Below are 21,901 nucleotides of genomic sequence, written 5' to 3'. Positions count from 1 at the left end.
TATCATGAAGCTTTAGGGAGAATAAAGAAATGTTTTGGAAGGAGGTAAACAATGTGCATAAGACAAGAGAACAAATGGGAACACCGGTGAAGGGGGCAAGTGGGGAATTAATGACAAGTAGTGATGAAGTGAGAGGGAGATGGAGTGAGTATTGTGAAGGTTTGTTAAATGTATTTGATGATAGAGTGGCAGATATAATGTGTTTTGGTCGGATTGGTGTTCACAGTGAGAGGATCAGGGAGAACGGTTAAGAGAGAAGAGGTAGTGAAAGCTTTGCGGAAGATGAAATCCAGCAAGGCGGCAGGTTTGTATGGTTTTGCAGTAGAATTTCTTGAGAAAGTGGGTGACTGTGTTGTTGATTGGTTGGTAATGATATTTATTGTATGTATGGATCATGGTGAATTGCCTGAGAGTTGGCAGAATGCATGCATAGTGCCATTGTACAAAGGCATAGGGGATAAAGGTGAGTGTTGAAACTACAGAGGCATAAGTTTGTTGAGTATTTCTGGGAAATTGTATTGGAGGGTATTGATTGAGAGGGTGAAGGCATGTACAGAGCATCACTGGGAACCAATCACTCTCCTCTCTTCCTACTTGTACACCTGCCTTACATCCTTGGTAAAACTTTTCACTGCTTCTAGCAACCTACCTGCCACACCATATACTCTTAAGACCTTCCACAAAGTATCTCTATCATCTCTATCATATGCCCTCTCCAGATCCATAAAATGCCACTTACAAATCCATCTTTTTCTCTAATTTTTTCTCACACACATCCTTCAAAACAAACACCTGATTCATACATCCTCTACCACTTCTGAAACTGCACTGCTCCTCCCTGATCTAATGCTCTGTACATATCTTCACCCTCTCAATCTATACTCTCCCATACAGTATTCCAGGAATACTCAACAAACTTATGCCTCTGTAGTTTGAACACTCGCCTTTATTCCCTTTGCTTTTGTACAGTGGCACTATATGTGCCTTCTGCCAATTCCCAGGCACTTCACCATGTTTTATACATACATGGAATATCCTTAGCAACTAATCAACAACACAGTCACCCCATTTCTGGATAAATTCAACTGCAGTACCATCCAACCCTGCAGCCTTGTCAGATTTTATCTTCCACAAGGCTCTCAGCACCTCATCTCTCTTCACCATCGCACACCACCCTTACCAAAGCACCCTATGTCTGCCCCTCTATCATGAAACAAATTCAACAAACCTACAAAACACTCACTTTATCTCCTCCTCACTTCATCACTACCATTATCACTTTCCCCTTTCCCCCTTCACTAATGTTCCCATTTGTTCTCTTGTCTTACACATGTTATTTATCTCCTTCCAAAACATCTTTTTTTTCTCTCTAAAGTTTAATGATACTCTCTCACCCCAACACAGGTAGCTGTAAATATAATGACAGCTAACTGAGGAAAAATTCTACGAGTAATGTTGCTGGTTATGTTTCGCTCAAACATGGCATTTTATTTTATTTATTTATTATACTTTGTCGCTGTCTCCCGCGTTTGCGAGGTAGCGCAAGGAAACAGACGAAAGAAATGGCCCAACCCCCCCCCATACACATGTATATACATACGTCCACACACGCAAATATACATACCTACACAGCTTTCCATGGTTTACCCCAGACGCTTCACATGCCTTGATTCAATCCACTGACAGCACGTCAACCCCGGTATACCACATCGCTCCAATTCACTCTATTCCTTGCCCTCCTTTCACCCTCCTGCATGTTCAGGCCCCGATCACACAAAATCTTTTTCACTCCATCTTTCCACCTCCAATTTGGTCTCCCTCTTCTCCTTGTTCCCTCCACCTCCGACACATATATCCTCTTGGTCAATCTTTCCTCACTCATCCTCTCCATGTGCCCAAACCACTTCAAAACACCCTCTTCTGCTCTCTCAACCACGCTCTTTTTATTTCCACACATCTCTCTTACCCTTACGTTACTCACTCGATCAAACCACCTCACACCACACATTGTCCTCAAACATCTCATTTCCAGCACATCCATCCTCCTGCGCACAACTCTATCCATAGCCCACGCCTCGCAACCATACAACATTGTTGGAACCACTATTCCTTCAAACATACCCATTTTTGCTTTCCGAGATAATGTTCTCGACTTCCACACATTCTTCAAGGCCCCAGAATTTTCGCCCCCCTCCCCCACCCTATGATCCACTTCCGCTTCCATGGTTCCATCCGCTGCCAGATCCACTCCAGATATCTAAAACACTTCACTTCCTCCAGTTTTTCTCCATTCAAACTCACCTCCCAATTGACTTGACCCTCAACCCTACTGTACCTAATAACCTTGCTCTTATTCACATTTACTCTTTACTTTCTTCTTCCACACACTTTACCAAACTCAGTCACCAGCTTCTGCAGTTTCTCACATGAATCAGCCACCAGCGCTGTATCATCAGCGAACAACAACTGACTCACTTCCCAGCTCTCTCATCCCCAACAGACTTCATACTTGCCCCTCTTTCCAAAACTCTTGCATTTACCTCCCTAACAACCCCATCCATAAACAAATTAAACAACCATGGAGACATCACACACCCCTGCCGCAAACCTACATTCACTGAGAACCAATCACTTTCCTCTCTTCCTACACGTGCACATGCCTTACATCCTCGATAAAAACTTTTCACTGCTTCTAACAACTTTCCTCCCACACCATATATTCTTAATACCTTCCACAGAGCATCTCTATCAACTCTATCATATGGCATTTTATATGGAAATGAAATTCACATATCACATGAAAATAATGTTTTGCACTTGCAAAAAATAGAACTTGATATATGCTTACAAAAGAAGATAAATGCAGAAACAAATATAAGTACACCACCAATTTTCCGGCACTCTTGGTTCCAAAGCCTTACTGGATTAACCATTTTGCCGGACCAACCGTAGTCACGTAATAATAATTCATTGACACATCTCCAACCCACTAATTATACATCTCCCATGAGTTTAAAGTATACCATGGACTGCTAGAAATTTAAATTAAACAAATATTAAGTGTTTGAGCACCCGAAGATGGTAAGTCTGTCCTTAGATTATTTGAATCCTGTGGGGTCTTCTTCATCTTCTGTTGTTAGTGATTTCCTAGGTGTGCATTGCCAGAGTAATGCAGTTTTGTCTGCGTTATACACCTGCTCAGGACTGAGGTGCTTGTCGTCTACAAGTTTTGCAAATTCTTCCACATACTCAGCAGCTCCTTCGTGGTTTGCAGACTGCTTTTCTCCGCACACTTTATTCATGGAAATTCCATGATGCTTCTTGAATCTTTGAAGCCATTTTTCACTATAGTCAAGCTCATGTTGTAATTTAGGTTTTTTATGGAACAACTTACTCTTGTTCATTATCATGCTACCTGACAAGTCCACTCTATCACTCCGACACTGTTGAAACCATTCCATCATCACTAGATCATGCTCAGTACTCTTACCATCTTTCATAGTTTTTCTCATCATCATTTGCTTCTTGGAATCGCTGTCTGCATAGAATTTCAATATTTTCTCCCTTTGCTTCTTTTTTTCATAAACAGTTGATGAACCAATACTGTAGATGTCACACAGCTTACACACCAAACACCACGGTCCATTTTTTCAACAGTTCTACTTTATCTTGGATTGATATGGACTGGTGTTTATGTTTGACACCATGACTGACACTCATATTATCTTAGAAGCCATAGCTAGGGTTACATTTAAGCAAAATAAGCTAAGAATCTCACAGAATTGTGGTATCACCACCAGCAAGTGCAATGTAAAGAATGTAAATAAGCACGTCCTACACACAATGCCATCTGTGGCTGCCCAGCATACTAGTCTGGTGGCTGCGGTAATTTCAAGTTCCCTCATGTAATTTTGTCCAGACTAAAGGAGGTGCTGAATCATCAGTTGCCAGAAGATTGGTGGTGTACCTGTACTAGAACTACATGTGGCCTGAGAAACTTGATGGGGAGGGTACATCACTGTTGACATTCTGTTATGAATGCTGATTTTATGAACTGACATAAATTGTTGTTCTGTTATGAATGCCCACTGCTCTAGTCCTTCAATAGGTCTCACATTTTCACCATGTCATCTATAGTCACTTTTCTGCAGTGTTAACAAAGTCATCTTCATTGTCTCTGTTATCAAGATCACCTTGATTCAGAACCTTTTCAGCTATTTCACTGTTACCCACAGGGGTATCTGCTGCCCCTTTTGACAACAGAGCAGAGAATAAGCAAAAATTATAGAGAGTAATGCACATAGGTCTGGTGGTAAGGATGGTTTTTAACAAACTGTCACCAACAGAGCGTTAGAGCCCAAGCATGGGCGCGTGAGGTCAGGTGTGGAATTTTCCACTCAACATCATGTTGACGCTCAAAATGTTTAGGGTTTGGAGCATTTTGGATTAGGGATGCTCAACCTGTTTGTGTGTATGTAAGTGGTTGGGTCTTTCTTCACCTCTTTCTTGGTGCTACCTCGCTGACGCAGAAAATGGCGATCAAGTATATTAAATAATAGATAGATGGAGGAGGCATATGATAGGGTTGATAGAGAAGCTTTGTGGAAGGTATTAAGAGTATATGGTGTGGCAGGTAAGTTGCTAGAAGCAGTGAAAAGTTTTTACCAAGGATGTAAGGTGTGTGTACGAGTAGGAAGAGAGGAAAGTGATTAGTTCACAGTGAATGTTGGTTTGCGGCAGGGGTGCGTGATGTCCCCATGTTTGTTTAATTTGTTTATGAATGGGTTGTTAGGGAGGTGAATGCAAGAGTTTTGGAGAGAGGGGCAAGTATGCAGTCTGTTGTGGATGAGGGCTTGGGAAGTGAATCAGTTGTTCGCTGATGATACAGTGCTGGTGGCTGATTCAGGTGAGAAACTGCAGATGTCGGTGACTGAGTTTGGTAAAGTGTGTGAAAGAAGAAAGCTGAGAGTAAATGTGAATAAGAGCAAGGTTATTAGGTTCAGTAGGGTTGAGGGACAAGTTAATTGGGAGGTAAGTTTGAAAGCGACTAGAGGGGACGGGAGCGGGGGGCCGGAAATCCTCCCCTCCTTGTATTAACTTTCTAAAATGGGAAACAGAAGAAGGAGTCACGCGGGGAGTGCTCATCCTCCTCGAAGGCTCAGAGTGGGGTGCCTAAATGTGTGTGGATGTAACCAAGATGTGAAAAAAGGAGAGATAGGTAGTATGTTTGAGGAAAGGAACCTGGATGTTTTGGCTCTGAGTGAAACGAAGCTCAAGGGTAAAGGGGAAGAGTGGTTTGGAAATGTCTGGGGAGTGAAGTCAGGGGTTAGTGAGAGGACAAGAGCAAGGGAAGGAGTAGCAATACTCCTGAAACAGGAGTTGTGGGAGTATGTGATAGAATGTAAGAAAGTAAATTCTCGATTAATATGGGTAAAATTGAAAGTTGATGGAGAGAGGTGGGTGATTATTGGTGCATATGCACCTGGGCATGAGAAGAAAGATCATGAGAGGCAAGTGTTTTGGGAGCAGCTAAATGAGTGTGTTAGCGGTTTTGATGCACGAGACCGGGTTATAGTGATGGGTGATTTGAATGCAAAGGTGAGTAATGTGGCAGTTGAGGGAATAATTGGTATGCATGGGGTGTTCAGTGTTGTAAATGGAAATGGTGGAGAGCTTGTAGATTTATGTGCTGAAAAAGGACTGATGATTGGGAATACCTGGTTTAAAAAGCGAGATATACATAAGTATACTTATGTAAGTAGGAGAGATGGCCAGAGAGCGTTATTGGATTACGTGTTAATTGACAGGCGTGCGAAAGAGAGACTTTTGGATGTCAATGTGCTGAGAGGTGCAACTGGAGGGATGTCTGATCATTATCTTGTGGAGGCTAAGGTGAAGATTAGTATGGGTTTTCAGAAAAGAAGAGTGAATGTTGGGGTGAAGAAGGTGGTGAGAGTAAGTGAGCTTGGGAAGGAGACCTGTGTGAAGAAGTATCAGGAGAGACTGTGTACAGAATGGAAAAAGGTGAGAACAATGGAAGTAAGGGGAGTGGGGGAGGAATGGGATGTATTTAGGGAATCAGTGATGGATTGCGCAAAAGATGCTTGTGGCATGAGAAGAGTGGGAGGTGGGCTGTTTAGAAAGGGTAGTGAGTGGTGGGATGAAGAAGTAAGAGTATTAGTGAAAGAGAAGAGAGAGGCATTTGGACGATTTTTGCAGGGAAAAAATGCAATTGAGTGGGAGAAGTATAAAAGAAAGAGACAGGAGGTCAAGAGAAAGGTGCAAGAGGTGAAAAAAAGGGCAAATGAGAGTTGGGGTGAGAGACTATCAGTAAATTTTAGGGAGAATAAAAAGATGTTCTGGAAGGAGGTAAATAGGGTGCGTAAGACAAGGGAGCAAATGGGAACTTCAGTGAAGGGCGTAAATGGGGAGGTGATAACAAGTAGTGGTGATGTGAGAAGGAGATGGAGTGAGTATTTTGAAGGTTTGTTGAATGTGTCTGATGACAGAGTGGCAGATATAGGGTGTTTTGGTCGAGGTGGTGTGCAAAGTGAGAGGGTTAGGGAAAATGATTTGGTAAACAGAGAAGAGGTAGTAAAAGCTTTGCGGAAGATGAAAGCCGGCAAGGCAGCAGGTTTGGATGGTATTGCAGTGGAATTTATTAAAAAAGGGGGTGACTGTATTGTTGACTGGTTGGTAAGGTTATTTAATGTATGTATGACTCATGGTGAGGTGCCTGAGGATTGGCGGAATGCGTGCATAGTGCCATTGTACAAAGGCAAAGGGGATAAGAGTGAGTGCTCAAATTACAGAGGTATAAGTTTGTTGAGTATTCCTGGTAAATTATATGGGAGGGTATTGATTGAGAGGGTGAAGGCATGTACAGAGCATCAGATTGGGGAAGAGCAGTGTGGTTTCAGAAGTGGTAGAGGATGTGTGGATCAGGTGTTTGCTTTGAAGAATGTATGTGAGAAATACTTAGAAAAGCAAATGGATTTGTATGTAGCATTTATGGATCTGGAGAAGGCATATGATAGAGTTGATAGAGATGCTCTGTGGAAGGTATTAAGAATATATGATGTGGGAGGCAAGTTGTTAGAAGCAGTGAAAAGTTTTTATCGAGGATGTAAGGCATGTGTACGTGTAGGAAGAGAGGAAAGTGATTGGTTCTCAGTGAATGTAGGTTTGCGGCAGGGGTGTGTGATGTCTCCATGGTTGTTTAATTTGTTTATGGATGGGGTTGTTAGGGAGGTAAATGCAAGAGTCTTGGAAAGAGGGGCAAGTATGAAGTCTGTTGGGGATGAGAGAGCTTGGGAAGTGAGTCAGTTGTTGTTCGCTGATGATACAGCGCTGGTGGCGGATTCATGTGAGAAACTGCAGAAGCTGGTGACGGAGTTTGGTAAAGTGTGTGGAAGAAGAAAGTTAAGAGTAAATGTGAATAAGAGCAAGGTTATTAGGTACAGTAGGGTTGAGGGTCAAGTCAATTGGGAGGTGAGTTTGAATGGAGAAAAACTGGAGGAAGTGAAGTGTTTTAGATATCTGGGAGTGGATCTGTCAGCGGATGGAACCATGGAAGCGGAAGTGGATCATAGGGTGGGGGAGGGGGCGAAAATTTTGGGAGCCTTGAAAAATGTGTGGAAGTCGAGAACATTATCCCGGAAAGCAAAAATGGGTATGTTTGAAGGAATAGTAGTTCCAACAATGTTGTATGGTTGCGAGGCGTGGGCTATGGATAGAGTTGTGCGCAGGAGGATGGATGTGCTGGAAATGAGATGTTTGAGGACAATGTGTGGTGTGAGGTGGTTTGATCGAGTAAGTAACGTAAGGGTAAGAGAGATGTGTGGAAATAAAAAGAGCGTGGTTGAGAGAGCAGAAGAGGGTGTTTTGAAATGGTTTGGTCACATGGAGAGAATGAGTGAGGAAAGATTGACCAAGAGGATATATGTGTCGGAGGTGGAGGGAACGAGGAGAAGAGGGAGACCAAATTGGAGGTGGAAAGATGGAGTGAAAAGGATTTTGTGTGATCGGGGCCTGAACATGCAGGAGGGTGAAAGGAGGGCAAGGAATAGAGGGAATTGGAGCGATGTGGTATACAGGGGTTGACGTGCTGTCAGTGGATTGAATCAAGGCATGTGAAGCGTCCGGGGTAAACCAAGGAAAGCTGTGTAGGTATGTATATTTGCGTGTGTGGACGTGTGTATGTACATGTGTATGGGGGAGGTTGGGCCATTTCTTTCGTCTGTTTCCTTGCGCTACCTCGCAAACGCGGGAGACAGCGACAAAGTATAAAAAAAAAAAAAAAAAAAAAAAAAAGTTTGAATGGAGAAAAACTGGAGGAAGTAAAGTCTTTTAGGTATCAGGGAATGGATTTAGCATTGGATGGAACCATGGAAGTGGAAGTGAGTCATAGGGTTGGGGAAGGGGCGAAAGTTCTGGGAGTGTCAAAGAGTGTGTGGAAAGAGAGAATGTTATCTTGGAGAGCAAAAATGGGTATGTTAGAAGGAATAGTGGTTCCAACAATGTTATATGGTTGTGAGGCATGGGCTGTAGATAGGGTTGTGTGGAGGAGGATGGATGTGTCAGAAATGAAATGCTTGAGGACAGTATATGGTGTGAGGTGGTTTGATTGAGAAAGTAATGAAAGGGTAAGAGAGATTTGTGGTAATAAAAAGAGTGGTTGAGAGAGCAGAAGAAGGTGTATTGAAATGGTTTGGTCACATGGAGAGAATGAGTGAGGAAAGATTGACAAAGAGGATATATGTGTCAGAGGTAGAGGGAAGAAGGAGAAGTGGCACTTGCATGGTTCTATCCACTGCTAAATCCACTCCCAGATATCTAAAACACGTCACTTCCTCCAATTTTTCTCCATTCAAACTTACCTTCCATTTAACTTGTCCCTCAACCCTCAACCTTGCTCTTATTTACATTTACTCTCAGCTTTCCTCTTTCACACGCTTTACCAAACTCAGTCACCAACGTCTGCAGTTTCTCACCCAAATCAGCCACCAGCTCTGTATAATCAGAAAACAACTGACTCACTTCTCAAGCTGTCTCATCCACAACAGACGGCATACTTGTCTCTCTCTCCAAAACTGTTGCATTCACCTACCTAACAACCCCATCCATAAACAAATTATACAACCATGGAGACGTCATGCACTCCTGTCGCAAACCAGCATTCACTGGGAACCAGATAGTTTCCTCTCTTCTTACTCTTTCACGTGCCTTACATTCTGATAAAACTTTTCACTGCTTCTAGCAACTTACTTCCCGCACCATATACTCTTAAGACCTTCCACAAAGCATCTCTATCAACCCTATGATATGCCTTCTCCAGATCCATAAATGCTACATACAAATCCATTTGCTTTTCTAAGTATTTCTCACATACATACTTCGAAGCAAACACCTGATCCACACATCCTCTACCACTTCTGAAACCACACTGCTCTTCCCCAGTCTGATGCTCTGTACATGCCTTTACCCTCTCAATCATTACCCTCCCATATGATTTCCCAGGAATGCTCAACAAACTTATACATTTGTAATATGAACATTCACCTTTATCCCCTTTGCCTTTGTACAGTGGCACTATTCATCATTCTGCCAGTCTTCAGGCACTTCACCATGAACCATGCCACATTGAATATCCTTACCAACCAGTCAACAACACAGTCACCCCCTTTCTTAATAAATTCCACTGCAATACCATCCAAACCCACCGCCTTGCCGGCTTTCAACTTCCGCAAAGCCTTTACTACCTCTTTTTTGTTTACCAAACCATTCTCACACACCTCCGTGACCAAAACACCCTATATCTGCCACTCTGTCATCAAACACATTCACCAAACCTTCAAAATACTCATTCCATCTTCTCACTTCCCTCTCACTTCACACTCCACCTCGACCATAACACCCTATATCTGCCACTCTGTCATCAAACACATTCAGTAAACCTTCAAAATTCTCATTCCATCTTCTCACTTCACCACTACTTGTTATTACCTCCCCATTATCCCCCTTCACCGATGTTCTCATTTGTTCTCTTGTCTTACGCACTTTATTTACCTGCTTCCAAAACATCTTTATATTCTCCCTGAAATTCAATGATACTCTCTCACCCCAGCTCTCATTTGCCCTCTTTTTCACCTCTTGCACCTTTCTCTTGACTTCCTGCCTCTTTCTTTTATACGTCTCCAAGTCATTCGCTCTACCTCCCTACAAAAATCATCAAAACACCTCTCTCTTCTCTTTCACTAACACTCTTACTTCATCCTGCCACTCACTATCCTGTCTAATCTGCCCACCTCCCACCTCTCTCTTCCCACAAGCATCTTTTGCGCAAGCCATTACTGCTTCCCTAAATACATCCCATTCCTCCCCCACTCCCCTTACATTATTTGCTCTCACCTTTATCCATTCTGCACTCAATCTCTCCAGGTACTTCCTCACACAAGTCTCCTTTCCAAGCTCACTTACTCTTACCATTCTCTTCACCCCAACATTCTCTCTTCTTTTCTGAAAACCTTTACAAATCTTCACCTTCGCCTCCACATGATAATGATCAGACATCTCTCCAGTTGCCCCTCTCAGCACATTAACCTCTTTCATGTGCCTATCAATTAACACATAATCCAATAACACTCTCTGGCTATCTCTCCTACTTACATACGTATATGTTTGTATATCTCACTTTTTAAACCAGGTATTCCCAATCACCAGTCCTTTTTCAGCACACACAGATGTACATGCTCTTCACCATTTCCATTTACAACGCTGAACAGAACACCCCATGTACACCAATTATATCCACAACTGCCACATTACTCACCTTTGCATTCAAATCACCCATCACTATAACCTGGTCTCATGCATCAAAGATGCTGACACATTCACTCAGCTGCTCCCAAAACACTTGCCTCTCATGATCTTTCTTCTCATGAACATGTGCATGGGCACCATTACTCACCCATCTCTCTCCATCCACTTTCAGTTTTGCCCATATCAATCTAGAATTTACTGTCTTACACTCTATCACATACTCCCACAACTCCTGCTTCAGGAGTGGTGCTACTCCTTCCCTTGCTCTTGTCCTCTCACCAACCCCTGACTTTACTCCCAAGACATTTCCAAACCACTCTTACTCTTTACCCTTGAGCTTCATTTCACTCAGAGCCAAAACATCCAGGTTCCTTTCCTCAAATATACTACCTCTCTCTCCTTTTTTCTCGTCTTGGTTACATCCACACACATTTAGACACCCCAATCTGAGCCTTCGAGGAGGATGAGCACTCTCCGCATGATTCCTTCTTCTGTTTCCCCTTTTAGAAAGTTAAAATACAGGGAGGGGAGGGTTTCTAGCCCCCCCGCTCCCGTCTCTTTAGTCGCCTTCTGCGACACGCAGGGAATGCGTGGAGAAGTATTCTTTCTCCCCTATGTATACATTGAAATGGATAGGTATGTATATGTGTGTGTGTGTGTGTGTGTGGGTGTTTATTTATATACATGTGTGTGTAGGTGGGTTGGGCCATTCTTTCATTTGTTTCCTTGCACTACTTTGCTACCAGGCAATTAAGTGTAATAAAAAACGAAAAAAAAAAGATATATGTATAAAAAGAGGGACATACACAAGTATATGTGTATCTGTGCATGAGGCAAATGGGAACATCAGTGAAGGGGGCTAATGGGGAGGTGATAACAAGTAGTGGTGATGTGAGAAGGAGATGGAGTGAGTATTTTGAAGGTTTGTTGAATGTGTTTGTTGATAGAGTGGCAGATATAGGATGCTTTGGTCGAGGTGGTGTGCAAAGTGAGAGGGTTAGGGAGAATGATTTAGTAAACAGAGAAGAAGTAGTAAAAACTTTGCGGAAGATGAAAGCTGGCTAGGCAGCGGGTTTCGATGGTATTGCAGTGGAATTTATTAAAAAGGGGGTTACTGTATTGTTGACTGGTTGGTAAGGTTTTTTAATGTATGTATGACTCATGGTGAGGTGCCTGAGGATTGGCGGAATGCTTGCATAGTGCCATTGTACAAAGGCAAAGGGGATAAAAGTGAGTGCTCAAATTACAGAGTTATAAGTTTGTTGAGTATTCCTGGTAAATTATATGGGAGGGTATTGATTGAGAGGGTGAAGGCATGTACAGAGCATCAGACTGGGGAAGAGCAGTGTGGTTTCAGAAGTGGTAGAGGATTTGTGGATTAGATGTTTGCTTTGAAGAATGTATGTTAGAAATACTTAGAAAAGCAAATGGATTTGTATGTAGCATTTATGGATCTGGAGAAGGCATATGATAGAGTTGATAGAGATGCTCTGTGGAAGGTTAAGAATACATGGTGTGGGAGGCAAGTTGTTAGAAGCTGTGAAAAGTTTTTATCGAGGATGTAAGGTATGTGTACGAGTAGGAAGACAGGAAAGTGATTGGTTCTCAGTGAGTGTTGGTTTGCGGCAGGGGTGGGTGATGTCTCCATGGTTGTTTAATTTGTTTATGGATGGGGTTGTTAGGGAGGTGAATGTAAGAGTTTTGGAAAGAGGGGCAAGTGTGCAGTCTGTTGTGGACGAGAGAGCTTGGAAAGTGAGTCAGTTGTTGTTCGCTGATGATACAACTCTGGTGGCTGATTTGGGAGAGAAACTGCAGAAGCTGGTGACTGAGTTTGGTGAAGTGTGTGAAAGAAGAAAGCTGAGAATAAAGGTGACTGAGTTTGGTGAAGTGTGTGAAAGAAGAAAGCTGAGAATAAATGTGAATAAGAGCAAGGTTATTAGGTACAGTAGGATTGAGGGACAAGTCAACTGGGAGGTAAGTTTGAATGGAGAAAAACTGGAGAAAGTGAAGTGTTTTAGATTTCTGGGAGTGGATTTGGCAGCTGATAGAACTGTGGAAGTGGAAGTGAATCATACGGTGGGGGAGGGGGCAAAAGTTTTGGGAGGGTTGAAAAATGTGTGGAAGTCGAGAACGTTATCTTGGAAAGCAAAAATGGGTATGTTTGAAGGAATAGTGGTTCCAACAATGTTATATGGTTGCGAGGCATGGGCTATAGATAGAGTTGTGCGGAGGGTGGATGTGCTGGAAGTGAGGTGTTTGAGGACAATATGTGGTGTGAGGTGGTTTGATTGAGAAAGTAATGAAACGGTGAGAGAGATGTGTGGTAATAAAGAGTGTGGTTGAGAGAGCAGAAGAGGTTGTTTTGAAATGGTATGGTCACATGGAGAGAATGAGTAAGGAAAGATTGACCAAGAGGATATATGTGTCAGAGGTGGAGTGAACAAGAAGTGGGAGACCAAATTGGAGGTGGAAAGATGGAGTGAAAAAGATTCTGAGTGATCGGGGCCTGAACATTTAGGAGGGTGAAGTGAATTGGAATGATGTGGTATACCAGGGTGGACATGCTAACAATGGATTGAACCAGGGCATGTGAAGCATCTGGAGTAAACCATGGAAAGTATTGTGGGGCCTGGATGTGGAAAGGAAACTGTGGTTTCAGTGCATTATACATGACAGCTAGAGGCTGAGTGTGAACGAATGTGGCCTTTGTTGTCTTTTCCTGGCACTACCTCACATGCTTGCGGGGCAGGGGGTGTCATTTCATGTGTGGCAGGATAGCGTCAGAAATGGATGAAGGTAGCGTGTATGAATATGTACAAGTGTTTATATGTATATGTGCGTGTGTGGGCATTTATGTATATACATGTGTTTGTTGGTGGGTTGGGCCATTCTTTCGTCTGTTTCCTTGTGCTACCTCGCTAACGCAGGAGACAGCGACAGAGTATAGTAAAATATAATATAATAATTGATACCTTGTGTACATGAGGGGGAGGGGGTTGTTATTTCATGTGTGGCGGGGTGGCGATGGGAATGAATAAAGGCAGACAGTATAAATTATGTACATGTGTATATATGTATATGTCTCTGCGTATATATATGTATGTGTTGAGGTGTATAGGTATGTATATTTGCGTGTGTCAGCGTGTATGTATGTACACATGTATGTGGGTGGGTTGGGCCATTCTTTCGTCTGTTTCCTTGCGCTACCTCGCTAACGCGGGAGACAGCGACAAAGCAAAATAAAAATAGATGAAATAGATAATAATTAATTGATAGGTGTGTAAAAGAGAGAATTTTAGGTGTGAATATGCTGATAAAAGCAGCTTTTAGAATGTGTGATCACTGCCTTGTGGAGGCAAGGGTGAAGATATGTTAAGGTTTTTGGAACCGGGGAAACATTTTCAGGGAGAAGAAAGTGGTGGGAATAAGTGAGCTCCGAAAAGAGACTTGTGTTGAGGAATACCAAGTTGTGTTGAGGAATACCAAGAGAGATGAGTGTTGGATGGCAAAAGGGTAAATGAAGCTAGGGGAGTGGATGAGGAATGGGAGGCTTTAAGGAAGCAGTGCTGGCATGTGTGAAAGATGCATGTGGCATGCAAAAGATGGGAGGTGGGCAGATTTGAAACGGTAGTGAGTGATGGGATGAAGAAGTAAAGTTGCAAGTGAAGAAGAAAAGATAGGCATTTGGGGAGAACTTACAGGGAAGAGGTGCAAATGATTGGAAGGTGTATAGGAGAAAGTGGCAGAGGCCAAGAGGAAGGTGCTGGGGTTGAAAAAGAGGGCAAATGAGAGTTGGGGTGAATGAGTGTCAGTAAACTTTTGGGAGAGTGAGATGTTATGTAGGGAGGTTGATGATACATGAAAATCATATGGGTGAAGAGGGCAAAAGGTGATAGTGAATAGGAGATGAAATGAGTATTTTGAAGGACTTAAATGTGTTAGATGATTGGGTAGCAGATATAGTGTGTTTGGTTTGGGTGGTACACGAAGTAAGAGTCATATTAAGTGGATTGGTGAAGAGAGAGGTGTTGATAGCCTTATGTAATATGAAATGTGGTAAGTTGGCTGGAGTGGATGGTTTTGCCATTGAATTTCTTAAGAAAGGGAGTGACTGTGTTGTTCATTGGTTACTTGTGATTTTTAGCATATGTATGGATCAGGGTAAGGTGCCGGAGGATTGGCAGAATGCATGTAAAGTGCCATTGTATAAAGGCATGGAGGACAAAGATGAGTTATTAAACTACAAGGGTGTAAGTTTGTTGAGTGTCCTTGGTAAGTTGTATGGGGCAATAGTGATTAAGAGGGTGAGGGTATGTACAGAACATCAGACTGAGGAGGAGCAGTGTGGCTTCAGAAGTGGTGGAGTGTGTGTTGATCAGGTGCTTGCTGTAAAGAATATGTTGTGAGAAATACTTAGAAAGACAGATGGAATTGTATATGGCATTTATGGATCTGGAGAAAGCACATGGTAGGGTTGATAGAGATACCTTGTTGTAGGTCTTAAGAGTATATGGTGAGGGAGGAAAGCTACTAGATTTGTATGAGCAGGAGGAGAGGAAAGTGAGTGGTTCCAAGTGAAGTTCAGTCTGCAGAAAGGGTGTGTGGTCTCACTGTGGTTGTTTGATTTTTTATGATGGGGTGGTAAGGGAGGGAAATACGAGAGTCTTAAGAGTGAGGGACGAGTCTGCAGCTCGTATGGCATGTGAAGGCCTGGGAGGTGAGTCAGTTGTTATTTGCTAATGATACAATTCTGGTTGCAGATTTGGGTGAGATACTGCAGAAGTTGATGACTGAGTATGGAAGAGCATTTAAAAGGAGGAAGTTGAGAATGTATGTGAATAAAAGTAAGGTTATTATGTGACATGGTTGATGGACAGTTTAGTTGGTGTGTGAGTTTGAATGGAGAAAACTAGGGGAAGTGAAGTGTTTTAGTAACCTGGGAGTGGACATTAAAACAACTATAAAGCATATATATCCTCATATTTATCCTCCCCATATGTCCATATTATATCAGCACATCCTCTTCAGCTTTTATACATACTCCTCTTACCCTGTCATTTCTTATTCAGTCAATCCATTTCACACCACATATCATTCAAACACATCAACCATCTTTTTCATGTTTGTCTGGGTTCCATGCTTTGCAACCATACAGCCCTGACAGGACTACTGTACCATGAAAAGTAGCCATCTTTTTTCATAAAGACAATGACCTGTCTTTTCATACATTCCTCACTGCACCTAGACCTTTGCCCCTTCATTCATAGTGAGATGGTTTATAGCATGAGACTGTTGGATGATTAGAATAAGATTACTGAAGACATGACTAATGCAGCAAGCATAAATGAATTCAAGAAGTATGACAGTAGAGAGTGTTCAAGAAATAGGGCCCCATGGGTGTGAAGCTTCCTCCCCTAATTGACTGTGATGTATGATGTTTTTGCTGCTATTCCATTAGGTTGCTATTACTTTCTGTGGATGAGAAGTGGTATCATACATCAGCTAGGAATTCTAAGTGAGCTGTGAAATATCAGAGCCACAGTCATGGCTTAGAGTACTCTATATTTTGTTTCCATGATCATGTCTGTGAGCAAAGAAAGGGTTAAACAGGAGTGGAAATTATAGAAACATCACATGAAATCACTGGTATTTCTATACGCATTATCATGCTGCTTACAGTTTAAGGGTTAAGTTGTTTCAGAATGGATCTTAAGTGCATGATTTTTCCTTTCACTGCAGCATTCGTTATATCCAGGGGCTCTTGTATGGAATATTGCTTACTATCTTTTAAGAAAAATATATGTTATTATGATTGAATAGATCACAGTTTTCTAGATAAAGTGAAATGCAACTCAATCCATATAGACATTGCTTCCATCTATTCATTGTCCTTTAGTTAATGCTGCTCTGCTGCCAGGCATATGGTGTACTCTAGGAGTATTTTCAGGCATTTGTAGGAAGGTGAGTGGTATTTTTGTCAGTGTTTTTGTGACATGTAGTTAGAAAGGATTATCATTAAGAATAACAATTATCCTGTAAGAGTGTTACAGCTTCAAAATTTATTACATGATGTTAGGGTGCATTTGTTTTACAGACTTCCTTTACCTTTCCACACAACTGTTGAAAAGTATGGATACAGTTTAGGGTGCAAAGTCTAGGGATAATGAGTGGGATGCCACTACAATCATTAATGATTGTATATTTCACTTAGAGGAAGAGGCAACTGATTCATGAATCAAGAACTTATACACCTTAGCCAAAGTGAACTGAGAAAATTACTGTGATGCATATGCCTCACCTGCAGTGAATGGGTTAAGCTATGTCAGATGTGCTGTTAAGCTTAGAAGATTTAGCTTATTTACTTTTAAGTATATATGTACATGCAAGCATTGGTGGCAGATTCGAGTGAGAAATTGCAGAAGTTAGTGACTGAATTTGGAAAGGTGTATGAAAGGAGGAAGTTGAGAGTAAATGTGAATAAAAGCAAGGTTATTAGGTTTAGCAGAGTTGAGGGACAGGTTAAATGGGGTGTGAGTTTGAATGGAGAAAATTTTGAGGAAGTGAAGTGACTTAGATACCTGGGAGTGGACATAGCAGTGAATGAAACCGTGGAAGCAGAAGTGAGTCATAGAATGGGTGTATGGATGAAGGGTCATGGAACACTGAAGAATGTATGGAAAGAGAAATCTTTATCTGGGTGGGCAAAAATGTTTATCATTACCCCATATATGGATGTGAGGTATGAGCTATCAATAAGACTGTGTAGAGGAGGATGATTATGTTGGAAATTGACTGTGTGAGGACAATATGTGATGTGAGGTGTTTTGATCAAGTAATGAAAGGGTAAGAGGCACAGGTATGGTAATAGAATGTGTGGTTGAGAGAGCTGAAGAGAATGTGCTGAAATACTTTCGACTCATGGAGAGAATGAGTGAGGAAATTTTAAAAAAAGAGGCTGCAAGTGTCAGAAGTGGATGAAACAAGGAGAAAGGGGAGACCAAATCAGAGATGGAAGGATGGAATGAAAAAGATTTTGAGTGATCAGGGCCTGGACTTGCATGAGGGTGAAAGGGATGTATAGCTAGATTTAAGTAGAATGATGTGGTGGCCGGGGGTCGCCTTGCCATCAGTGGACTGAACTAGGACATATGAAGCATCTGGGGTAAATCATGGAAAGGTCTGTGGGGCCTGATTGTGGCTTTGATGCATTGTACATGATAGCTGGAGAATGGGTGTGAGCAGATGTGGCCTTTTTTGTCTGTTTCTGATGCTGCCTCTTTAATGAGGGAAATGGTGATCAAGCATGACAAGAAATATGTAATTTATGTGTTTTGTTAGATGATTATTGTATTCCTCACCAGTTTCCTTGTTTCAGGCAATACAAGATGTGTATGATGTGGCCAGTGTCAAACCCCTTGATTTATTAATCTTGTTGATCCTACATGATGCTGCACCCTCTCAGCGGCGTCCCATTGAGAGCATCTTCCGGAATAAGATTCGAACTGGATTGTTTTCTGATACAATTCTTGAAAAAATTTTCACAAATCATGGCACTGTATGTATATTTTAGAGTTTACTTCATTTTGATATGTATTTCATATCATCATATACTTATCTCAGGTGGCTAAGACAAGCAGTGCAGCTTTGATCATGTTTTATGAATTTGTATTCAAAAGATTAAAGAAACAGGTAGATAATGTATTTGATTGAAAAAGGTTTTTTCATCATGTGCTCCTGTTCCTACCTCACTAATGCAGGGAATGGCAGATGAGTAGGAAAGAAAAAAGAAAGAATCATAAAAGAAATATTTTCCTGCATGTTCAGTATTTCTTTCAGTAGAACCTGAGTTGATGTAAGAACCCTTACCAAACCCTCTCATAGGCCTCACATTATACCTAGTAGCTATGGTATTCTATCTGCCTCAGTACATTGCAGATATACTCTTATATACCTTGTCCTCAGTGAACCTATATTAAAGGTAATTCTGGAATCACAGTATTTACTGTTGACACCCACTTGCAATGCAGACCATCCTTCACTTTGAGCCACTCTCCCTCTTTTCTTCCTACTAGTACACATGCCTTACACTCTTGATAAACTTCTCATTGCTCTTAGCAGCTTTCCTTCCATGCCATATATTTGTAAGACTTTTCACCCTTTCATATGCTTTCTCCATATTCATAAATTCCATGTACAAAGCCTTCTGTATCTCAAAGTATTTCTCACGCACATCCTTTAAAGCAAACATCTGATCTGATCCACACACTCTCTACCTCTTGAAACCACATTGTTCCTCCTTAGTCTGTTGATCCTGTCAGTCTGTTCATCTGTACATGTTTTCATCCTCTCATTCTTTACTCTCCTATACACCTTACCAAGTACACTCATCAAACTTTTATTTTTGTAGTTTGAACGCTCACCTTTATCCTCCTTGCCTTTATACAGTAGCACTGTTCATGCACTCTGCCAATCCTCAGGCACCTCACAATGATCCATACATACTTTGAAAATTCTAATTAACCAATCAGCAACACAGTCATTCCCATTCTTAAGAAATTCAGCTGCATTACCATCCACTCCAGCTGTCTTGTCACATTTCATCGTAGACATAGATTTCATCACCTCTTTTCTTTTACCAAACCGCTCTGTGTAACTCTCTCACTTTATATACTACCCCATCCCAAACACTACAATTGCCACCATATCATGAAACACATTCGGTGCTCCTTCAAAATACTCACTCCACATTGTTCTCACTTCATCACTACATTTACCACTTCTCCATTTGCCCCCATACTGATGGTCCCATTTGTTCCCTTGTTTTTCACATATTATTAACCTCTTTCTATAGCATCTTGTTCCCTCTGAAGTTTACTCTTTTTTGTCCCAACTCTCATTTGCCATCTTTTTCAATTATAGACCTATTTTCTTGAAAATTCAATACTTGATGTCAGGCTGTTAAGAAACCCATTCAGACTAATACTGCTTCTTGTGAAGATTAAGCTCAAGTTTTACTCATTCATCTTTTCAGTGACTCTAGCATGTATCATTTGTTTGAAGGGGAATTACTTGTAAGGTTCTGATGTAGAATTGTAGTCATTACTTTGAGTATGAAGGTAGCTCCTCACATTTGCTGCCCCTTTCCTCAGCCTTCTTGAGAGAGCCAGCCTCTTTGTTATGAAACTGATGTGATTTTGATGCCCAAGGAGGCCAAGCCTTATCATGCATTGGCCAAGATCCTGCTGAGGATGTCATGGTTTGTAGAAATAAAACAGCATCAGTCTTCTCACTGAATGTCACATACCCTCAGGGATGTGTATCACTTGCAAAGTGAGTTGTTTTGTAATGGTAGAGTTCTTGTAAAGTAAATAGAATTGCTGAAGATGAATTAGCATGAATTAAGACATATGGTCAGGCAAAGTGCCTGAGAAATGGTAGAATGCGTGTATGGTGTCCTAATGTGAAAACAAGGTGGATGAAAGTAAGTAGTAGTTGGTAGACAGCCACTGACCATGGAGGTGTTACCTGCCTGGGCACGTGAGGGGTTAGTGATGGCTACATAGTAAGTCAGTGCTTCAGTTGTTGTCAAACTGCACTCCTCTGACCTTGGTGGCTGTCTTTTCTTTCTACTATACCCACATGTTGACTGCTGGCTTTCTGTCCATAAGCATATACTCTCTCGTTTCACACACCACTTGACAACACTTATCTGAGAAAACTTATTCTTCATAATTCTAGCTTTTACCTATGGGGAGCGCTATGGATTAGCCCTGCCTTTTAGCAAAGTTCTTGGGGAAATAGATAGAAGTAGTAGGTAGGAACATTAGACAAGAGCATTGGGTAGAAGAAGTTGGTAGGAATATTGGGTGAGAACATTAGGTAAGAGTAATAGGTTGGAGCATTACGTAAGAGCCTCAGAAAACACTGCACTAAAGTTTCCCTCTGCCAGTGGCCTGTTGAGGATGAGGCAGTTAAGACTAAAATGCAGCACTGGAGTCCACCATTTATGAAGACTATATCCATGGCTACCCCCTTGAGGGAGTTCTTAAGGGAAAAGGCATCAAAGATATTGATAGTTAGATAGATAGATGAAAGTAGATGCTTGAATTATAGAAGTATACTAAGTCTGTTGGGTACTTGGTAAGGTTTATGGTATTATGGTGATGACATATTCATATTATCTAACTGGGGAGGAGCAGTAGGGAGGAGAGGTAGAGGATGTGTGTGCCAGTGTTTGCTTTGAAGGATTTCTGTGAGAAATTTGTAAGAGGATGAACTGTGTTTGGAATTAATGGATCTGAAGAAGCATGTTATAGGGTTGACAGATTGGCTTTTTGGAGGGTGCTATGAACAGATGTATAAATGGAAATTATGAAATGCAGTGAGTTTTCATCAAGAGACTAGTTGAAAAGGATGAGTGATTCCCAGTGAAGGTGGGTCTGCATCCAGGCTGTTTGATGTTACTCTGGTAGTGAAGGTGAGTTTTGAGTACAAGATATTAAAGTGAGGTGTTGGTCTGCCATATGCTAGGAAGGAGAAGTGTGGGATATGAACCAGTTCCTCTTTGTAGATGAAATGGCTGTGGTGCCATACTCCAGAAGATGGTGACAGTTTGGTAGTGTGTGTTTTTTAAAAAAGATGAGATTAATTTGAAAATATGTAAAGTAATGGGATACAACTTGGGGGTGAGACAGGATGGTTTGAGTCTAAGTTTGAATAGGGAGAACCTGGAGGAAGTTGAGGGCTTTAGGTATGTGGGAATGAATTTCATGTGGCAATAGATGGAACCATTAGTGCTGAATTGAGGCATGAGGTAGAAAATGTAGTTAAGTTCCAAAATGTATTTAGTAATGTGGGAAAAGAGGCCACTGTCTGTTAGGACAAAGATAGGGATGTTTGAGGGTATAATAGTCCACTCATTGTTTTACAGATGTGAATCTTGGTCCTGATCACAAAAGAAAGAAAGAGGGTGGATCTATTGGAAATGAAATGCTTATGGATGATTTGTGGTGAGACTGTTTTATCTTATGGTTCTGGTATAGGTGCATTAGACATGACAGATAGAAGAGTGGGTGTATGC

General features: G+C 41.6%; 1 protein-coding gene across 2 annotated transcripts in view; it reads left to right on the top strand.

The window, feature by feature from the left end:
* LOC139765001 (Fanconi anemia group D2 protein-like) overlaps positions 1-21,901 on the top strand; it is a 370,225-nt gene that overhangs the window by 194,863 nt on the left and 153,461 nt on the right. For both annotated transcript variants that reach the window (XM_071692052.1, XM_071692050.1), the window contains exon 10: positions 18,197-18,376. In XM_071692052.1, the coding sequence (XP_071548153.1) occupies positions 18,197-18,376 (180 nt within the window). The remainder of the gene's footprint in view (positions 1-18,196; positions 18,377-21,901) is intronic.

The sequence above is a fragment of the Panulirus ornatus genome, chromosome 52 (genome assembly GCF_036320965.1).
Source record: "Panulirus ornatus isolate Po-2019 chromosome 52, ASM3632096v1, whole genome shotgun sequence".
NCBI lineage: Eukaryota > Metazoa > Arthropoda > Malacostraca > Decapoda > Palinuridae > Panulirus > Panulirus ornatus.
The sequence above is the reverse complement of the archived record's forward strand: the minus strand, read 5'-3'. Positions and strand labels throughout refer to the sequence as shown.